General features: G+C 34.8%; 1 protein-coding gene across 1 annotated transcript in view; it reads left to right on the top strand.

Moving 5' to 3' along the window:
- SMC6 (structural maintenance of chromosomes 6) overlaps positions 1 to 21,269 on the top strand; it is a 98,059-nt gene that overhangs the window by 4,298 nt on the left and 72,492 nt on the right. The window contains exons 2-6 of the mRNA XM_008057485.2: positions 4,169 to 4,311; positions 9,567 to 9,684; positions 12,075 to 12,180; positions 18,060 to 18,196; positions 18,816 to 18,877. Coding sequence (XP_008055676.1) covers positions 4,174 to 4,311; positions 9,567 to 9,684; positions 12,075 to 12,180; positions 18,060 to 18,196; positions 18,816 to 18,877 — 561 coding nt within the window. The 5' untranslated portion in view covers positions 4,169 to 4,173. The remainder of the gene's footprint in view (positions 1 to 4,168; positions 4,312 to 9,566; positions 9,685 to 12,074; positions 12,181 to 18,059; positions 18,197 to 18,815; positions 18,878 to 21,269) is intronic.

The raw sequence follows: 21,269 nt of genomic DNA, 5'->3' as shown, positions 1-21,269 counted from the left end.
TTGCATCTGTAAATATGTCTCTTTAACCTGTTGGAAACAATTTTACTATTTTAATCAGTTTTTGAGTCTCTGGACAGTCATATCTGTTTTTGAAAATCATCATCACTAAATTACAAAATGATTCCTATATTAAAAGGTAGGATCCTTCAGTGTTTGTAAGATGCCAGTTACCTTGGCAACCTTAAAAAACTGAAAATCCCAGGTCATGTTCAGCAAATAAAAAACATCATCATCATGTGGTGTTCAGTTGTACTATCTTCTGTGTAGTATTGACTCTAACATTCATTGTGAGAAGCACATCACATTTTTCCTAGTGCATATGGGTCAACTGTTGTCTGAGTGCCTGCTCACTGCAAGATCATGTATTAGGCATTAGTAAAAATACTGGCTAAAAAGGCATTCACTTTTTGGTTGAGAAAACCAAAAACTAATGCCTTCTTTTTGCTTTTTGTACTAAAAACATTAGTGCTCAATAATTGAGAAGGAGATAGAAGATGGGTGGGAGAGAAGAAAGTGTTGAAAATTTAGGGGTCTGGTAGTATCTTAGGGTACTTAAGTTAACAAAAAGCTGAAACTGATATACGTTGATTCTTGTTATGAAATAATTTGAAAAATATATTTGATTTTGAAGTTTTGACATCTATAAGAGATTCAAAATAAACATTAGATTATTTGTAAAAACGATGAATATTATGTAGTTGTGACTGTACTGGAAAAATATTCTCTCAAAAGTTACTTGTTTAAGTTAAATGTCCTTCTTTGAATGTTAATTCAAATTCTTCTAAAAATAGTATATGATTTATCATAATATATTAAGTTCTTTATTGCCTTCAGAATAGGATAAAGTCCCAGTTCTATTATTTAGTTTACTGCTGTTCTTGTGCTTTAATGTACTTATGAATCACCTGAAGTCTTGTTCAAGTGAAGATTCTGATTTATTTAACCTAGGATGGGAGTTGAGGTTCTGTATGTCTAAGCTTCCAGAAGTGTGGATGCTGGTCCTTGGGTCACACTTTTACCATATGGAGTCTTCAAGTCCTTCTGTGGTTTGTTTCTTCCCCACTGCTCTAACTATTGCTCGCTAGCTATGCCTTATAATTTATTGCATTGAATTATGGACTTGTTTATAATATCCCCTGTAGCAGCAGTTAGCAAAGTGTGGTTCAGGGATCTGTGACACTCTTGGAGGGGATGTACAGGGTCAAAATTGTTTTCATAATTATTGCCTTTTTCACTCTCTTTCACTTACGAGTGTACAGTGGAGTTTTTGAGACGTTACATGACATGTAACGATGTCATTGTTCTGATCAATGGAGTGTGTACTTGTGTTTTCTTTATTTTAAAATTTTCTGTTTTATTTTCTAATGTAAATATTGATAGATATAAGCAAAAGCTCTTAGTGCTTTTTAAGAAATCCCAGTCTTTGAGAACTACTCCCCGACATATTGGACCATGGAAATGGAGACTCAGATCTAGAGCTATTTCCTTAGCAGTAGTGACCACTGGGCGGGGGTAGCAGTTTCAATTCCTCATATGGTCTCCAGTGACACTGCAGTGGAAGTGGTTTTCTCATCTCTGGGTGGTGGTAAAAGTCCAAACTTTCTACTAGGTCTCCTTTGAAGGGGAGTAAGTAGTACCCTATTACTGCCTAGGTAGAATTCTAGGCTCTCTAGGTGATCTCCAATGACACCATTACCATGGCTCCCTACTTAGCCTACTTAGTCTTCTCTAATACTACCCCAGTTGGGTTGTTGAGATGGCCACCTTATAGCCTCACCAGGCCAAGTCTGGGCTACTTACTTGGCTTTTGTTTGAAGAGGAGCCACAGTTTTTTCAGTGGTGTTTGTCTGGAATAGAGCAGTTATTGTCTAAGAGTTTTCTGTCTGATTAGGTTGTTCTTTGGCTAGGGAGAACATGCTTTCCTTGGGGCTTTTCTTTTTTTCCCTGCACCTTTTGATATTTCCCACTTGCTTGCTTCTCCAATTCTGGGATATTTGAGGCAAAAGGAAAACTCAAGGAACTTTCCACTGTGTCTTTTTTAGGTGCAAAGGTACTTAAAATTATCTGCCCTGTTTTCATATTACTGTTTCGGTATCTTTTTTTATGTTTGTTTTATATATAATGTCCAAGGATTTTAGTTTCACTTAGTGGAGGGAATAGGAAAAAGTATATCTATTTCATCGTCCTGGAAGCAGAAGCCTGCTTTGTTAACTTGTGTTTTGGGAGAAGAAATTAGGGACTGAATTCTATATCTCTTAGGTTGGTTGTATAAAAAAAATGTGAGTAAACGTTAAAATAGTCTAATTAAAGAAAAACTAGATTTGATGATGCAAATAACCGGTTTGGAGAGAATGTCTAAAATAGCTTTCGAACTTAATAAAATGGAATTTGTATGAAGTCATGACTACTGATGAAGATTTTACAACCATAAGATAATTTTGTGTAGTAAATCTGATGCTTTAAATTATCAATGTTAAATTACAAAAAAGTTATTCAGGAAGATATAGTAAACCTGTAAAATCAAGCATACATGAAAGAAATTGAAATAATTTCATAACATTAACGAAAACAGTGTCCATTCTCTAAAAGATTTAAGCATAGTTCTTTCTTACTTTCAAAAAACATTTAATTGTCATGACATCAAAGTGATTTTAGAGCATTAAAAAGATGGACTAACTCCCCAGTTCACTTAATGAAGCATGCATTGTCAAAATACCAAAACTTGACAATAATAGTTCCCAAAACATGTGTAGTATCTCCAAAATATGTATAGATAAATATGTGATATCTGCACAAAATTGTTTTTGTCAGTGTAAGTTTGGGAAGCAGCGGCTTAAAAACTTATACCCTGTATGCAAATGTCTCTCTTGCTTTCCTTTTTTCTTGAATTCTTTTTCTAGAATCCCTGTTCTGTTTTTGCACATCTACTTTATGTTCTTTTTGTAACATCATTCTAGTAGCTCCCTACCCTCCCAACATGCACTTACACTTAAAACTGAGTTGCTTAGCCAGTGGGCTTGTCGTCATAGAAAGCTACCATGTCTGTTAGTGAGAACTGACTGGAATCTTTCAGTCCAAATCATGAAAGGAAATCTCATTCAAACTAATGTTGTTATGGGGGAGAAGGGACCAGGAACATGGTATAGATATGGTTGCTATGGTCTAATATTTGGGGAATTTTAGTGCACTGAGCCTAGAATTATTCTTATATTCTTTATTTGTATCATAGAAATTTTTGATTTTGTATGTTAGGTATTTTTGTCTCCATTTATTTAGCAAACTATTATTAGGTACTTATTATTTTAGGTCTTAAATGTATTCTAAAGAAAAAAAGCAACAAAGTAAGTCATAAAGTTTAATTTCAATCACAGATTATCAGCTTTGACCAGAGGTTCAGTATTCATATGTTTAGCAAAACCATGTATAATTTTAAATATGTTTATTTTCTGAGTTTAAATTTTATAGTATATTGGCAAAAATAGACACTCAACAGGGCTTTTTTCTTTTTCTTTTTTTAGAAAATTAGAACAGTTAAGGGGAACTGATGGTGCTAGGCAACAGTGCTTCAAAATATGCTTCTTTTGGCAAATAATTTAAAAATTAAAAGTTTTATCTGATTATAACTTGTAAAAGTTGAATGATTGCTCTGAGATAATTTCAGGAGGAATTATACTATCTCTATTAATAGATTTAGGAAACTAGAAACCATGGTTTTGCAAATAAAATCTTTTAATTTTACAGTGTAGGAGTCGTAACATTTAGGTAGGCTTATATTGAAAAACTCTCAGTCATGAATAACTGAAGTAAAATCAAGTAGTGTAGAGAATGCAGGTTTTTTTTAAACAACACAAATTTATTATCTTACACTTCAGTAGATTAGAAGTCTGACACAGGTCTCACTGGGCCAAAATTCAAGCATCAGTTGGGTTGAGTTTCTGGAGGCTCTAGGGGAAAATCTGTTTCCTTGCCTTTTCCGGCATTCTTTGACTCATGGCCTTCTTCCTCCATGCAGGATGGAAGACTAATTTACTTTAATTTTTAAAGCAAAAATGGATGGATATATTACTTAAAATGTAATACAATCTGTGTGATTTTTTTAATGTATGTGGGTCAACCATATGGATGCTATACTTGACTTACCTTACTGTTACTATAAATATTTGTTCAGACCTGATGGCCAAAAGAAAGGAAGAAAATTTTTTCTCTCTTGAAAATGCCAAAAGACCAAGACAAGGAGAACTGGAGGATCTTGATAAAGATGGTGATGATGATGAATGTGCAGTTTCTTTCACTAATGGTACTTGTACTTTGGTAAGTGCAGACTTACAAAATTATGCTTTTCGTTGGCATGTTTCTCATGTCTGGTTTATATGTCGTATTGTGTGATAATTCAAAATCAGGAATAAGCAGTATGATTTTTATTTTTATTTTAAATTTTTTATTTTCAAGATGTAGGGTACAATTCAAGGTTAAGTATACAAATGTTCATTATGCAGGTACCTTTGTTAATGAGGTTCCCCCTCCCCCCCTCAACCCAGCAGAATACCACTACTGCTAATCCCGTTCCACCCCCCAGCAATTTCCCACTACTGATAATCCTTTTCTTATAATAGCAATATGATTTTTAAAAAGTTGAGTTAAGTAACCTGTTCTGGCTATTGTGAAGCTTACATTGGTTATTAGAAAAAGTAATAGAGAAAATGATGAAACAAAAACTGAGTCTTTGGAAAGATGAATAAAATTGACAAATCTCTAGTAAGATTAACAAAGAAAATAAAGAAAAATCACAAACTGCCAATGTCAGGAATGAAATAGGGACTATCCACAGACCCTGCAGACATTAAAGAGGTAAGGAAATATAGCTAACAATTGTACACATGTGAATTTGACATTAAGTAAAGTTGACCAATTTCTCAAAAAGCAAAAATTACTATAAATCACTCAGTATGAAATAGATAATTCAAATAGTCCTATAACTATTAAGGAAATTTAATTCATATTTTAAAACTCCTGAAAAAGAAATCTCCAGGCTCAATTGGTTTCACTGGAGAATTTACCAAACTTTTAAAGGAGAATTAATAAGAATTCTATATAATCTTTTCCAGAAAAGAGAAGAGGAGGGAACATTTTTCAATTTATTATCTTGGTACCAAAGCCAGACAAAGGGAGACCAACAAAGCAAACTACATATCAATATATCTTATAGATATTGATGTAGAAATACTAACAAAATATTAGCAAGTAGAATTCTCCAATATAGGTGTTGTTTGGTATCCAAGCGGGATTGGTTTCGGAACCCCCTTAGACCAAAATCTGCTGATGCTCAAGTCTCTTGCAATTGGCTCTTCATATCTGTATCTGTAGAACCTGCAGATATGGAGGGCCAACTGTATATAAAAAGAATTATGATCAATGGGTTTATTCTAGGTATGCAAGTCTGATTATCTGGAAATCAATCATTGTAATTCATATTACAGACTAAAGAAAAAAATGCACATGAATATATTACTCAATGCAGCAAAAGTCTTTGACCTAATTCAATACCTGTTTGTGATTAAAACTCTCAGAAAAATAGGTATATGGTGGAACTTCTTCAAGATGATAAGGAACATTGGCAGAGAAACCTACAGCTAACATTATACCTACTGGTGAAATATTGAATGTTTTCCCCATAAGATCAGAAACAAGGCACAAGGGTGTCTGCTTCTCAAATCCTTATTCAACATAGTGTTAGGAGATCTAGCCAGTGTAACTAAAGCGGGAGAAGAAAATAGAAGGTATAGAGATTGGGAAGGAAAAAAGTAAAACTGTTCCTGTTTGCAGATGAGCTTATTATCTACATAGAAAATTTCAAAGAATCTACAAAAAATTCAAAACTAATAAATGCATTCAGCAAGGTTATTGGATACAAGATATTTTTAAAATATTGTATTTTTATATATTGGCATTGAACACATGGACATTGAACTTCAAAATTCAATACCATTCACTCAAAAAAATTAAATACTTCAGGGAATGCAAATTAACAACATTGAGATACCATTATACACCTGTTGGAATGGTGAAAATCTAGACCACTGACAATAACAAGTGCTGGCAAAGATAACGAGCGGTAGAAACTCTCATTCATTGCTAATGGGAATGCAAAATAATACAGCTACTTTGGAAGATACTTTGGCAGTTTCTTACAAAGTTCAGTTTCAACTCCATAAGTTAGAAACTTATGTCCATAGAAAAACCTGCACACAGATATTTATAGCAGCTTTATTCACAGTTGCCAACACTTGGAAGCAACCATTATGTCCTTCAGTAGATGAATGGATACATAAACTGTGGTATATCCAGACAATGAAATATTACTCAGCCCTAAAAACAAATGAGCTAGCAAGCCTTGAAAAGATATGGAGGAATCTTAAATGTATATTACTGAGTGACAGAAGTCAATCTAAAAAGGCAGTAAATATACTGTGTGATTCCAACTATATGACAATCTGAAAAAGGAAAAACTGGAGACAGTTAAAAAATTGGTAGTTGCTAGAGGTTGAGGGAAGGGAGGGATGAATAAGCAGAACATGGAATTTTTAGGGCAGTGAAATATTCTGTATAACACTAATGGTGTCAGTGTAGATTCATCAAGTGTAACAAATGTACCAGTATGTTGAGGGATGTTGATAAGGGGGGAGGGTATGCATGTATGGGAGTAGACGGTATATGGGTTTCTGTATATTTTTCTCTCAATTTTGCTATGAGCCTACAACAGCTCTAAAAACTATCTTTGAAAAGTGAAATCCTTAGGTCAAAATCTAACAAAATATGTAATGACTTGTATGCTAAAAACTACACTATGTTGGCGAAAGAACTCAAAGACCTAATAAATGGAAAGAAAATACTTATTTGTGGATTAGAAGACTCTACATAAAAATGATGTCACTTCTCCCCCAAAATGACATAGAGGTTTAATGTAATTCTGTCAAAATCCCAAAAAGATTTTGTGTGGCTATAGACATATTTATTCTAAATGTATACAAAAAGCAAGGAAACTAGAATAACTTAAAACAATTTTTAAAAAGAATGAAGTGGGAAGGATCAGTCTACTCAATTTCAAGACTTACATAGCTGCAGTAATCAAGATTGTGTGATATTAGTATAGGGAAAGACATAGATCACTAGAACAGAATAGAAGTCTTTCTTCTAAACAGAGGAATAGATCCACACAAATCATGGTGAAGTTATTTTCTACAAAGGTGCAGAAGCAATTCAGTGGAGGGGTAGGTAGCCTTGTCAACCAATGGTGCTTGAACAGTTATACACTGATAGACAAAAAAAATGAACCTTGACCTAAGTCTAATAACTTATACAAAAATTAACTCAAAGTTGAGTGTTGGATTTAAATGGAAACATAAGACAATAAAACTTCTAAAAATAAATGTATGAGAAATCTTTGAGATATAGGACTAGGCAAAGAGTTCTTAGATTTGACATCAAATGCATGAGCCATAAAATGAAAAATTGATAAGTTGGGCCTTGTCAAAATTAAAAACTATTGTTCTGCAAAAGAACCTGTTAAGAGAATGAAAAGTCAAGATATATACTGGGGAAAAATATTTTCAAACCACATATCCAACAAAATACTAGTATGGACTATATAAAGAACTCTGACAACTCGTCATTTAAAAAGCAAACAATCCAATTTGAGAATGGGCAGAAGACAGACATTTCACTGAAGAGGAGAATATACAGATGGCAGATGAGCATGTTAAATGATTTTCAGCGTTATCATTAGGGAAATATAGAGAGCACAATGAGATCATCACTATGTAGTCACCAGAATTACTAAAGTAAAAAATAGTGACAACACTAAATGCTGGCAAGGATGCAGAGAAACTGAATCACTGGTGTTGCTGGTGGTAATGTAGAATGTAGTACTTTGAAAACCAGTTTGTCAGTAACAGTTCTTTAGATAGAGCCTAAAAACAAAAAACAACTTAATATGCAATTACCTAATAGTCCAACCTTTGTCCCAGAGGAATGAAGATTTATCCTCACATGGAAACAAATACATGAATATTTATAGCAGTTTTATTTGTGGTGGTCAAATACTGGAAACAACCCAACTATGAGTAAATATATTTTGGTACATCCACATGAAATATAGCTTAACAAAAAGAAGTGAACTGCTGACATAGGAAACAATAGAGAATTAGGCTGAGTGAAAAAAGTCAGTCCTGAAAGATTATATTTTATGTTTCTATTTATTTAACATTCTTGAAATGAAAAAGTTACAGACATGGAGAACAAATTAGTGGATCAGGGTTAAGGAGGGGTCATGGTAGGATTTAGATGTGTCTGTAAAGGGGCACCATGAGGAATCTTTGTAAGGATGGAAATATTCAGTATTTTGACTATATCATTATAAGTATCTTGGATGTGATATATATAGTTCTGCCAGATATAACCATGGGCAGAAACTGAGTAAAGGATACAAAAAAAATCTCATTTCTTTTAACTACATGTGAATCTTCAGTTCTCTCAAAGTAAAAATGTATTTTAAAATGGAATATTCAACTATTATTTCTAGTATTCTACTCATATAAGGATGTAACTGTGTCTACTTTTTAATAAGATGTATCTCCAGAAGAAAAGAGTCAGGGAGTTCTTAAGAAGTCATTCAAATAGCCAGAGACATGAAAGTTGTCTTCAAAAAAATTGGAAAAGGCTGATGTGTTCTGGTACTTAAATTACAAGCTGCAAGTGTCTACTGTATGCCAAACTCTTGGTTAAACCATTTATAAACCTTCTCTAATCCTGACATATACTTACAGTACAGGAATTATTATTTGTTTTACAGATTTAGAAACTATATATTGTTTATGCATTGCTGAAAGTCATACTGCTGTGATAATAAGTGGCAGACACAGAGTCACAAGAAGAGCACACTTTACCTTTTAAACCAATAAACTTAATTATGAAAGACTGTTTCAAAGCAAAAAAAAAAAAAAGAATGTGTCTTCTGCTCTTTGAATTGAGATTATGAATGTCAAATAGTGAATTCAGTGTTCAAATCATGACTGGATAGTCATCTTTCAGTGATATTCTAAGTACAGTTTTGTATTTTACAGAAAGTTTTGCTACACCAGTTGAGAATGCATTTCTCAACCAAGAGGATTCTGCTTCCCTTTTCCCTGACCTCCAGAGACATTTAGCCATGTCTGGGTAGTCTGGGTATATTTTTGGTTGTCACGATTGGGGGGCAGGTGTGTACTACTGGCATCTAGTTGGGATACTGCTAAACATTCTATAGTGTACAAGACAGACCTCCTGCCCCCCCACTAACAAAAAATTATCAGACTCTAAATGTCAGTGTTGTTGATATTAAGAAACCTTGACTGACTCATAGACGGTTCCCTTTTAATTTAATCTTCTCATTGAAGTTGCCATTATTCACTTTCTATAATTTTTTCTTTGGTAATTTTACTAGTCTTTCTCCTGCCAGCAATGCTTGGATGATTATAATGAATGAATCAGAAATATTGATAGTTTTCTCCCATTCTTGTTTTCATTAATAGACTGCGGCAGAAGTTGGAATAATTGAGAGTATTCAGCTAAAAAACTTCATGTGCCATTCAATGCTTGGACCCTTTAAATTTGGTTCTAATGTCAACTTTATCGTGGGCAACAATGGAAGTAAGTGCTTTTTCACTTCTCAATTTACTTTGAGCAATACTCTGAGATTAGAATACATTAACTTTTTGAAATAGGTGACTATTAGTGATGACAAGAATTTGGTTTATAGATCCTTAACTTGTGATTATTAATATTCTCAGTATTTGCTGCCAGTATGCACTTAAAACAAATACTGAGTTAACTCTAGGTTCATTATGTAAGCAGTAGGGATATACATTTCTTGTCTGTGTTTTTTAATCCATTTCCCTTGGGATCTGTATCATAGAAAGGTAGAGGAGCAATCCTCATTGCGATTGAGGCAGCCCTGTGTCTTACCTTTACTAAACATTGTGATGGAGCACAAATGAAGTGCCTTGGCTATCGCAGCATGAAAATAACTAATTCTCATTGTTGTGGCCAGCAAAGGCTTTAAGAGGAGGTGATATTTGTGCTGGTACTTGAATGAAAATTACAGATTCTTTTCACCTCACTGGGGAAGAAGAAGGTGAGATGTTTCAGGCATAGATTGCTCATCAGCAAAGGTTTGGAAGAATTAAAGTAGATGTATATGGGGAATGGTGAATAACCTTATCTGGTTTATTATACAGTGCATCGTGGGGAGGGGCAGACACTAACTCTATAGAGTCAAGTTTTAGTGATAGGATCTTAAATGTCATAATAAAGATTTGGGGGCTTTATTCCAAGTCAATGGGGAGCCAATTAAAGTTTTTGAGTAAAGGAATATCATAGCCAAGATTTGTGAAACAAGCTAGCTACATTGTAGAGGATGGATTAGAAGGGCAAAAAGACAACAAGACAGAAAGACTGGTTAGGCAGCTCTGTGATGGACTGGCCAGGCATGAGGTAGACTGCTAGACTAGAAGGTACACAAGGAAAGGAGGCTTGCAGTGGAGTCTACCAGTGGATGATACTGCTAGAATAGGAAGCTAGGTATGTGTAGCTCCACAGTCCGTTTTGTTGTTCTCTGTTGTCTTATTCTATATTCAGTCCAAAAAAAAGTGTTTTTAGGAGGAGAGGATGGACAGACAAAGGTATCAGTGCTTCAGAGGGGTCACGTGGAACAAAAAGTAAAAAAAATACTAAAGTTAGGTCTTTTCTTTAGGTTTTTTTTTTTTTTTTTGAGTTGGAGTCTCACTCTGTCGCCCAGACTGGAGTGCAGTGGCTGCTCCCGGCCACTGCAGCCTCGACCTGTTGGGGCTCCGGTGATCCTTCCACTTCAGCCTTCCAAGTAGCTGGAATTACAGGCGCACACTACCACGCCTGGCTAATTTTTTGATTTATTGTAAAGATGAGGTCTCACCAAGTTGCCCAGGTGGGTCTCGAACCTGCGGGCTCAGGCAATCCATTCACCTCAGCCTCCCAAGGCGCGGGACTACAGGCTGAGCCACCGAGCCCGGCTAGTTTTTTTAAATTATTCACTTTTACAACAACGATATTATTAACAAAATAGAAGGGGAAATGACGCAAATAGTGGAAGGAGTACATTTGGTAATGAAAAAGGAGTTAGAATAGGAGCTTAAGGCTTTCTGGGAACTAAATTGGGTTAATCAGTGGTGTGGTTTTGTTACTCTGGGGTATATTGCAGAAGTATAGTGGGCTATTGAAGTTGACTGGGTTGGTTGATCATGAAGTTCAAAAAATGGTTACCATGTTCTGGGTAATTGTTACAGATTTTGAAACTTCAGCCTGTGATATTTGTGTCAATTAGGTTTAAAAGGTACATTTTTTTAAAGAGCTAGAAAATGTATAATATTTAAATTAGGAATAATAATTTTAGAATATTACATAAAACCATCTCTATGATTTTACTAATTTTTCCTATTTAAGTTCATTCACTCAGCAAATATTCAAGTACCTATTATGTGCTGACATTGGAGATACAACCTTGAATGAACAGGACAGCAATTCCTGTCCATATGGTGCCTGAATTTGAGGGATGTTTAAAATAGTTTCTGATGTCTGAGAATTTCTGAAAAAAGTACATAATTGTAACTAAATTAGAATAAATTGATAAAGATTAGACAAATTGAGTATATATGTGTAAATAGAGGAATAAGTTAATTTATTAAGCTGATGGGCTGAGATGATACAATGAGAGTATCAGTTTGGGAAGATATCCCAACAGTTTTTTCCATTTCCTTGCTAGTGGCAGATTTTGATTCCTGAAATGTATTCACTTTTTTTCTAACAGTGGCAGCTAAATGTTTCATGACATATACAACTTTTTAAAGCTTGCTACATTGGCACGGAAAGAAAATTATAATTGAATTATAACATTTTATTTTAGGGTGACACTAATTCATTCAGAAACCTTTTTGCGTCAAATTGTAGGAGTCGGCCTTTTCTTTTTTTCTTTAATGAAAGTGACTTCTTCAGCATCTGTTTTTTAGGTGGGAAGAGTGCGATACTCACCGCTCTCATAGTTGGTCTTGGTGGAAAAGCAGTTGCTACTAATAGAGGATCTTCTTTAAAAGGTTTTGTGAAAGATGGACAGAAGTAAGTATTTGTTTTCTACCATCTATTTTCAGTTCTTTGGTAAGAAACATCTACTTTAGATTCTCAATTCACATAGATATGACTGGAAATGAAGTGCCTTCCCCAAATTAGTAGCAGAGGTATCATATCTTTTCATTCCTTTCTTTTGCCCTTTGTTGCCAGCATGGCCCACTGTTGCCTATTGCCTACTTGAGACTGATAGCTTGTTTAACTTATTGCCATGTGCCTGCCCATCTATAGTCATGCTTCTGTTACCTTTCTGGAGGAAATGGTAGAGATAAATTTATGTACTCTCTTGAAAGGTGTGTTTATAAACATTGCATGTTCCTGAATCTTGGCCTAAACTTGGCATCAGCAGGCCCACATTAATACAATAGAGAGGGAGAGAAAAATCAGTGACCAGCCAAGGGTCCTATCCACAAAATTTCTGTCTTCAACTCTCTAAGCATTCCAGAAGAGTACTTTACTTTTGATTGATTTTATACCCTTTACCCAGGTGGGTGGCCAGTGATTTTTGATTTGAGGACCACAATCATACGTCCATCTGTGGTCCATGCTGGACCCTTCCTTGATGAATTGTCATATCACTACTCTTTTTGATTTTACATTTATATTTCTGTCTGTCGGAGTATGCCTTCACATAGCTATGTATTATTTGTCCATTTTGTATCATCATGAACTAGTTGCCTTTTGTCCACTAGCAGCTTTTTCTTCAGCCTTATCTCTTTATTCTTTTTCATACTGCCCCAGATACCACTGAAGGAATCCTTATTTTTTGTAATGACTGAATGTCCTAAATGCTGTCATACATCTCCCACTGTGAAGCTCCTCCCACTGCTTTTTCTCTCACATACCCAGTGCCCAGAACATTTGAAACATTCATAATAATCTTTTTTCTTAGGTAGTAGACTTTCCTTCTGCTCGGAGTTATGTCCATTTATTTTTTTATTTTTTTTTGAGTCGGAGTCTCACTCTGTTGCCAGACTGGAGTGCAGTGACCGCTCCCGGCCACCGCAGCCTCAACCTGCTGGGCTCAGGCGATCCTTCCGCCTCAGCCTTCCAAGTAGCTGAAACTACAGGTGCGTGCTGCCACGCCCAGCTAATTTTTGATTTATTGTAGAGATGAGGTCTCACCAAGTCGCTCTGACGAGTCTCGAACCTGCGGGCTCAGGCAATTCACTCACCTCGGCCTCCCAAAGCATGGGATTACAGGCTGAGCCACCGAGCCTGGCCTATGTCCATTTAACTTCTCCTTTTTTATCATTAAAAAATATAATGGAGACAGGATGTAAATCATGTCTGCAGACTTCTGTATTGCTCAGGAGTCTTAGGAATCTTAACTTTAAGCAAAGATTCCAACTTGACTCAAGAGAGTGGGAAAAGATAGATAGAAAATTATTTTCCATGCTCTGTGGCCTTGGAAAAGAACTATTTGATAACAATTTTCCAACATAGTTTATCTTTCTTTGAGCCCAGCCCAGCAAGATCTTTTTTCCATGCTCAAATACCACTATGTCTGAAGTCAAATTATTTAACACTTTTAAGTTAATAGTCTCCACACTATTTCAGTTCATTATACTTGACTGTCATATCATTTCTTAATTTTCCAAACAATTACTTAGTCTACTTGGCAAGATAACACATTGACTTTTCAAATATGAGCTTCAATAAGAAATTATTCTTATGTGCCATTAGATGTTTTATGTCTTAGTTAAATATTTTTTATTTTTAGTTTTTTATTTGAGAAGTACCAAAGAAGAAACTTCTTTCTGAAACCTGTCCTCTGAATAATGTTTAAAAAAAAAAAAAGACTAGAATACACAAATAATTGACTTTTAAGGACATGGCTGCCTATAGAGGAGAGCATTAATATATTTTAAAAGAGTTAGTAATAGCTAAAAAAAAACCTTACCTGAGCTTAGTCTCCTTTTCCTTTTTTACTGACCTTGTCTAAGAAAGTAACTAAAAGCAGAGCTTTTTCAAATCCATTCCTGTTCCTTTTATCATCCCGTCTTATTTAAATATTTGGTATCTATAAAATTTTCCTTGTATTATAGTTTCTGATTCTGTCATCACTCTCTTGCAGAATCAGCTCATTGAGGATTTCAGTTCTATTCTTACTCTATTCCACACGTAAACTATGCATCTGTCCCACTTTGCCTGAAGAATGTCTGTCAGTCTGTCACAAATTTGAGTTAGTCCTAAGAATTCTCTCCCTCTCCTCCCTCCATCTCCAACATTACACTCCCCATCTGTGACACCTGGGCTGTGAGCTTCCTTTCTTGGGGCATTTCAATTCTCTTTGGAAATGCTTGTCTAACATGGTTAGACAAAGCCACAGAACTGTGCCTTGAGACACTTTGCCTGGGGCTCAGCTCTCTGGTTATCCACCAACCCTTTGCAGTGGCACAGGGACCCGGAATGAATTCTCCTAATATATCTCTTCACTTGAAAACCACTTTCAGTGACCCAGGGTCTCAGGCCCCTTGTTATTTAGGCTCTTTTTGAGCATGCTCAGTTCACTGTTCTCTCCCTTGGCAGTTTTAGTACTAACCCTGTGGCCTTGAAGTCTTTGCAGTAGTCCTATTTTTGACATCAGCTGTGCCACAAGAGTTATTGACAGATAAAACTCATACTTCTGTTTTATGTTCCTGATTTTGTTAGTCAAGGATACAGAACTTTTGACCCCCGAGCTGGCAACCTAGAGAAGGATTTTTTAATATGACTTTTTCCTTTTTTCTTGTTCCCATCAGTGTGTGCTGCTGCCAGTTACCTCACTGTGTGTACGTTCTTACATAGTTAAGAAAGAAGCCAAATTCTTACTATGGCACTACTTTTTTATGTTGTCATTCTGAATGAACACTCACTGATAGTCTCACTTAAGGGTCTCCTGTATTTAGAGATATTTGACTGACTCTTGACCGAAATTCAGTATTAGCAAAGACTACATCATTATAGTGGGGGAGGCTGCAGAGCTAGTACCCAGATTACTTGTCCCTGTTTCCTTGCACAAGTTTTTGTGAGCAGTAATTATGAGGCATTTTTTATAAACATTTTTAAAAGAACTTTCATTTCTGATGCTTATTTAAATTCATATAGCAGTAGGATTACCAGTGCCTCCAAAGTTCTCACTATACTGAAGATATCTCTTGGATACAAAGAGTAGCTAGGAATGAAGTAATAAAGTAGATGTTTGATAACTCAGAGAGCAAATATATGTTGTCATTTTTAAAGTATTTTCATGGAGTACATTAACTTTATTACTAGGTAATCATACTAGCTAATGAAATAAAATATTTGTTTGCTCCATATCATAGGCTAGTTGCCTTTCCCATTTCATACTTCAGTTAGTGATTCTCTAACTGTTCATTAGAATCAATTTGGGGCGCTTTTAAAAATCTCATTATGATTTTTTAGATGTATATATGTCTTAATTAGGTAAATTTTAAAAATAATACATTTACTCAAAGTAAGGAAAGTCTTTACCATAAAGATGTAGACATGTATCTTGGAAACTGTAGGAAAGAAGTATAGCTGGATCCCATGAGGGACCAGATGAAGACCCCACAGGAACCAAGTATCTTCTGTCTCTGGGACTTTCTTTTTTTGTGTTTCTGGCTGTCTCTGTGTTTTTGACTCTCTTTGTTTTTGACTCTGACTGTCTCTCTTCTCTTCCTTTCCTTCAGCATGTTCTGCAACTCTCCTCCATACCACCACCCTCACCCTCCCACCTTAATTGTCCGTACCTCTGAGTAAATTTGCTCTCCTGTCTCCTGTCTCTCCATAGGACAAGTGTGCAAGTACTGTTTCTTTTCTCTCTAACTTTCTCTGAAGTATGTGTGCTTTCTATTATATAGCTAAGTTTGTTACTCTGTGCCTTCATGTGTGCAGGCATTTTTGTCTTATTTCCTTACTCTGGGGGCTGGGATATATTTGTGTGTGTGTGTGTGTGTGTGTGTAAGGAAGTGATCTTTTGTTCTCTTTGTCTCTGATTTACTAACAGTATCTATGAATGTCTCTTTTTATCACTCTGTCGTGGTGGTTTTCCAAGAGCTTATCTGGTCTATGCTTCTATTTCTCTCTGCAGAGTATTTTCTCATCAAAGTACAATAACCCAAATTCAGAGCCCTTATAACCTTGTAGTTCCAAGGAATCACCATGTAGTGACTTGGCTGTGTCAATTTGAATTTTTTAATATTTTTACTTGAAACAACTGTAGATTTACAGAAGTGTTTCAAAGATACTACAGTTTCCTGTATATCCTTCACTCAATTTTCCTTATTGTAGATATCTTACATAACTAAGATGCATTTATCAAAGCTATAAAATTTACATTAGTACACTATTAATTACAGACTTTTTTTCACCTGTTTTTCTTTGTTTGACTTTTTGAAGAAGAGCGTACATTTCTATGTTTAACTCAATTCCAGCAGGACAGGATGGAGACTGATATGATTGCTAAGCCCTTTCTTTCTGCTAAGGCACCTGCAAAGAAGAGGGTAGGGAGCAAGAGCAGAGCAAACACTTCACTATGCCTACTGTTATATCAGTAGTTTATAGTGAAGTTCATCTTGAGTGTTTGTTTCTACATCTCCTGCAAATGTGAACTGTTTTGTGATTACAGATTCACAAAGACAGATTTGTTCTGTTAAAATTTTAATTTAATTACCAATTAAAACAGTTTTGTAACAAAGGACTTTAGCAAAATTTTGACAAAATGCTCATGTGAACCAGGGAAAATATTGTCTGCTTTATGTGTAAGGAACTTCTAAGTGTGTATTAATATTCATCAACATCTTTTTTGTTTTTCTACCATGTCTTATTTTAACAGAAGCTAGAGTATACAAATAAAGTTTGATATTTTTCCCCCTTGTATCTTAAACTATGCATGACTATAGATGTCTAACGCATCTTTAAAACTTTAAAAACTGTAAGAGTGTATCAAGAAGATTTATACTTTTAACATTTTATATATGTGTTTAGCTGCATTATGCTATTTTAAATTAATTATTTTTTAATGCTAATAAAGCTTTAAGAAATTTTGGGCTTCAGTTTGTATTTATTGGTATCAAATACTTTATTATTGCCAAGGGATTGAAAAATTAAAATTACTTCCCTTAATTCTGATTTTTCTTAGAAAACATTACTTTACCATGATTCTTACTTCATCTTTTTTTTTTTTTGAGTCAGAATCTCACTGTGTTGCTCAGGCTTGAGTGCAATGGCATGGTCATGGCTACTGCAGTCTCGACCTGCTGGGCTGAGACGATCCTTCCACCTCAACCTTGCAAGTAGCTGGAACTATAGGTGTGCACTAACACGCCCGGCTTATTTTTTGATTTATTGTAGAAATGACATCTCATGAAGTTGCTGAGGTTGGTCTCAACCTCTGAGCTCAGGTAGTCCTCTCGCCTTGGCCTCCCAAAGTGCAGGGATTACAGGCTTGAACCACCACACCTGGTCACTTCATCATTCTTAAATGCCTACTGTCAACATGGTGCTTTATTATATTATTCATAGTAATCAGGCAGTATAGTGTTGATAACACAATTTTTACCGGAAAATATTTAATTTATCTACATGACTTAAGCAACCAAAACTTGGTTTTTGTGCAAAGATGGTAGTTCTCTTATAGATAGGATAGTCAATCATTTTTTTATGACGCTTCATTCATTCTCTACTTTATTTTTTTGTTAGGTATGATATCTTTTAACATTATTCTGTAGTAGACTATCAACCATCAGCTGCTGGTGTAAAGCTAATTTTCAAATGAATTGGCCAGATTATATGGTGGCTTTGAAAAACTTGAAAATTCTTGTAACCAAGTGTTATAATTGCACGATAACTTCATGTGACTTGGCTTAACCTCATTGTTTTAGCTCAGCAGATATTTCAGTTACATTAAGGAACAGAGGAGATGATGCCTATAAAGCAAATGTATATGGTGACTCTATAATTGTGCAACAACACATCAGCATGGATGGAGGTCGAACTTATAAACTAAAAAGTCAAGCAGGTTTGTTATGATTTTCTTTTCGTTTCTTATAAAATATTAGTAAATGCTCAATTAAAAAGAGTTAGGCAGCTGTGCTGGTATTAATTGAAAGGTCACTTCTCAGTGTCTTGAAACCTCGTTTTGTAACATGATTGTAACATGTATGTTGTAGGTATGTATATATGCATATTGTTTGCATGTTTTGCCGCAGAACATTCTAGCAACAAAATCATAATTATTAGAATTTGAGTCAGTTTGAAACAGGCTATGCCATTTTATTTTTCACCTACAAACCTCCTTTTACCCCTATAGTTTCTATAGCATGTGGAAAGAGATGGTTAGCAAAAGCTACAAAGTAGCATAAAGGAAGAGGGGAGTATTTAGTTACTGAACAGAAGAGTTAGATGAGGAACAAAGTGATACTTAGCTATGGGAACCAGAAAAACACTAATACTACATCTGGGGATTTTTCTTCCTTTGTATTCTTTCACCATGTCCATTCAGATTTATACATGGTCAATAGTACCTTTCTTGATACACATTGAAAAGTAATTAATATTTATATTTTATAAGTAACTACTTTTTTCTGTATTATTGACCTAGAGACAGTCTGATCATTTTATGTATTTTTTATAACTAGGCACCGTGGTTTCTACTAGAAAAGAAGAGCTGATTGCAATTCTTGATCATTTTAACATCCAGGTAATGGCTAAATTTATGTTTCAGATTAATTCATGAAACTTGTTTTAAATGTGATTTTATTTGTGTTAGAGAAGAAATTCATATGATTTTATATGAGTAAACTGACCACAGGAAGAATATGTGTGACTATTATTAGTGAAGTTCTTTATAATGTACTAATTCAACACAAATTGAATTGTCAATATGTAATATAATAGCTTTAATTTGATGGAGCAGTCAAGAACATCTAGTATATACTGGTATATGCTAAAATTTATGTTAATAAGGCTGTAAAATTTCTTTGCTTTCTGTTGTTCTGGTCAAAATAGCATGAGTTTCCTAAATTGAGTTACTAAATCCTTGAAGAAAGAAAATTTCTTCTAGAAAGATAAAGTAATTCTATATGTATTTTGGAGTTATCAAGTCTGTGGGGGACAAGGCTTTAATTCTTTTTGCTAAGATACTTTTTCTAAATTAATCAGAAATGGCACATATAGCCCTACAAACATTAGTACTAGAATTGTCTTTAGAGGCCGCCTAATCTAGACCCTTTATTTTGCAGATGAGAAACTGGACTATGGTTGTACTTATGGTTATTTAGGTGTGGTTACTAGTAGAGCCTGAATGGGATCCAGGCATCCCTGTTTCATTGTAATACTTTATTCATTGTGCCATACTGCCTTGTTCCAGAATTAAGAACACCAGTTTTAGTCAACAAAGAAAAAGAAAAGTTAGGAGTCTGGATCTCTTTTCCAGTTTTGTTTATAACAGCTGTCTAGAACAACTTTCTGTGATAGTAGAAATGTCTTGTATAGAATCTATCCAGTAAAGTAACCACTAGCCACATGTAGCTCTTGGCCACTTGAGATGTGTGACTGAGAAATTTAATTTTTTCATTGTGTTTAATTCTACTGGAGTACAGAAAAGCCACATGTGGCACATGGGCTTGCATGTCAGACACCACAAGTTAAGGAAAAATAAGTATTAAAATTTGGAGAAAAGCAGATACAAATTTCAGCAGAAGCAAATAATTTTAGACTAGAATGCAGGATGATTTGTTAAATAGAATCAGGAAAACCGAGGAGCTTATGGAGTCATAGGTGTTGGGAGGACCTTGAGGGGTATCCGCTATAGTTTCCACACTCTGTACTTGCCCTGTGTAGAGTGTTCTGCAGGAGGTGCTTGAAAGAATAACGGTGGGAAAATCACCTCTGCTAGAGGCTGCTTACTCCTTCTGTAAACAGCTGTATTTATTAGAAAAATTTTCCCTATGTGGAAAGTTGAATAAAGCCTTTTCTAAGCTCCTGCTTTTTTGGGGAATGTAAAATATGTTTATTCTCTCAAAATATGTGAAGATTATTGTCATAGCTCCTTTAATCCTCTTCCTGCATGGTTTAGTTAGCCCACAATGAAAGATTCAGGTTCATTGACCAAAATACAGACGGTCTAGAGGTGCACTGTCCAGTGCAGTAGCCACAAGCTGTAGGTAGATATTGAGCACGTGAAATGTAGGTAATTCAAATTGAGATGTACTATAATGTGAAATACATGCCAGAATTTGAAGACTTCATGCAACGGAGTAACTCAATTTTTTTATATTGATTATATGATAAAATGATAATATTTTGTATATATTGGATTTAAAAATATTAAAATTATTATCACCTGTTTCTTTTTATGTTTTTAATGTGACTACTAGAAAATATAGAATTGTATATGTGAATTTACATTATATTTCTATGGGACAGTACCGGTCTAGAAAAACTGGAAAGAGGAGAGTATTTAATGTCTTTAAATACCTGATTATATTTGTCTCATATGTTTCCCCTTCTTATCCTTTTCTGAAATTTACCTGTTTGTGCTTGCATTTTGCTTTTTCCAGGATCCTAATAGGTACAGTTACAAGATTTTAAAATAATCCCAAGAATAGTATAGGAATGAGGAAATCCATTTCAGAAACAATCAAAAGGGTATTGAAAAAGAATATAAACTTTGGTGAAGCTCTTAACCCAAAGTTGGTGGTAAGATGTCATTGAAGCCATTGCATTAGATCTTACTTTTAAAAAGTCAGATGGAGTGTGAAATTAAGATCTAGGGAGACTTTGTAAAAAAAAGGATGGTACTTGGATCTGGTCTATCTGTATAATGAGAAAAATGTCACATGTAAAGATTTCTTTATAATTGCATAAATTAATTTTATTATCTTAGAAGAGAAGACCCAACATTTTACTTTAAAAGAATGCTTTATCTATTTATCTATTTGTATACTAACAATTTACACAGCCTATATTTTATAGAAAGTAAAAATGAAGAGTTTAGAGTTTTATTTCATTTATTTATAACCTACGAAGGAGTTTTTTTTTTTTTTTTTGAGTTGGAGTCTCACTCTGTCACCCAGGCTGGAGTGCAGTGA

Source organism: Carlito syrichta, unplaced genomic scaffold (genome assembly GCF_000164805.1).
Source record: "Carlito syrichta isolate Samal-C Ts95f unplaced genomic scaffold, Tarsius_syrichta-2.0.1 Scaffold303031, whole genome shotgun sequence".
Classification (NCBI taxonomy): Eukaryota; Metazoa; Chordata; class Mammalia; order Primates; family Tarsiidae; genus Carlito; species Carlito syrichta.
Note: the sequence above shows the minus strand (reverse complement) of the source record. Positions and strands in the feature narration are given on the sequence as shown.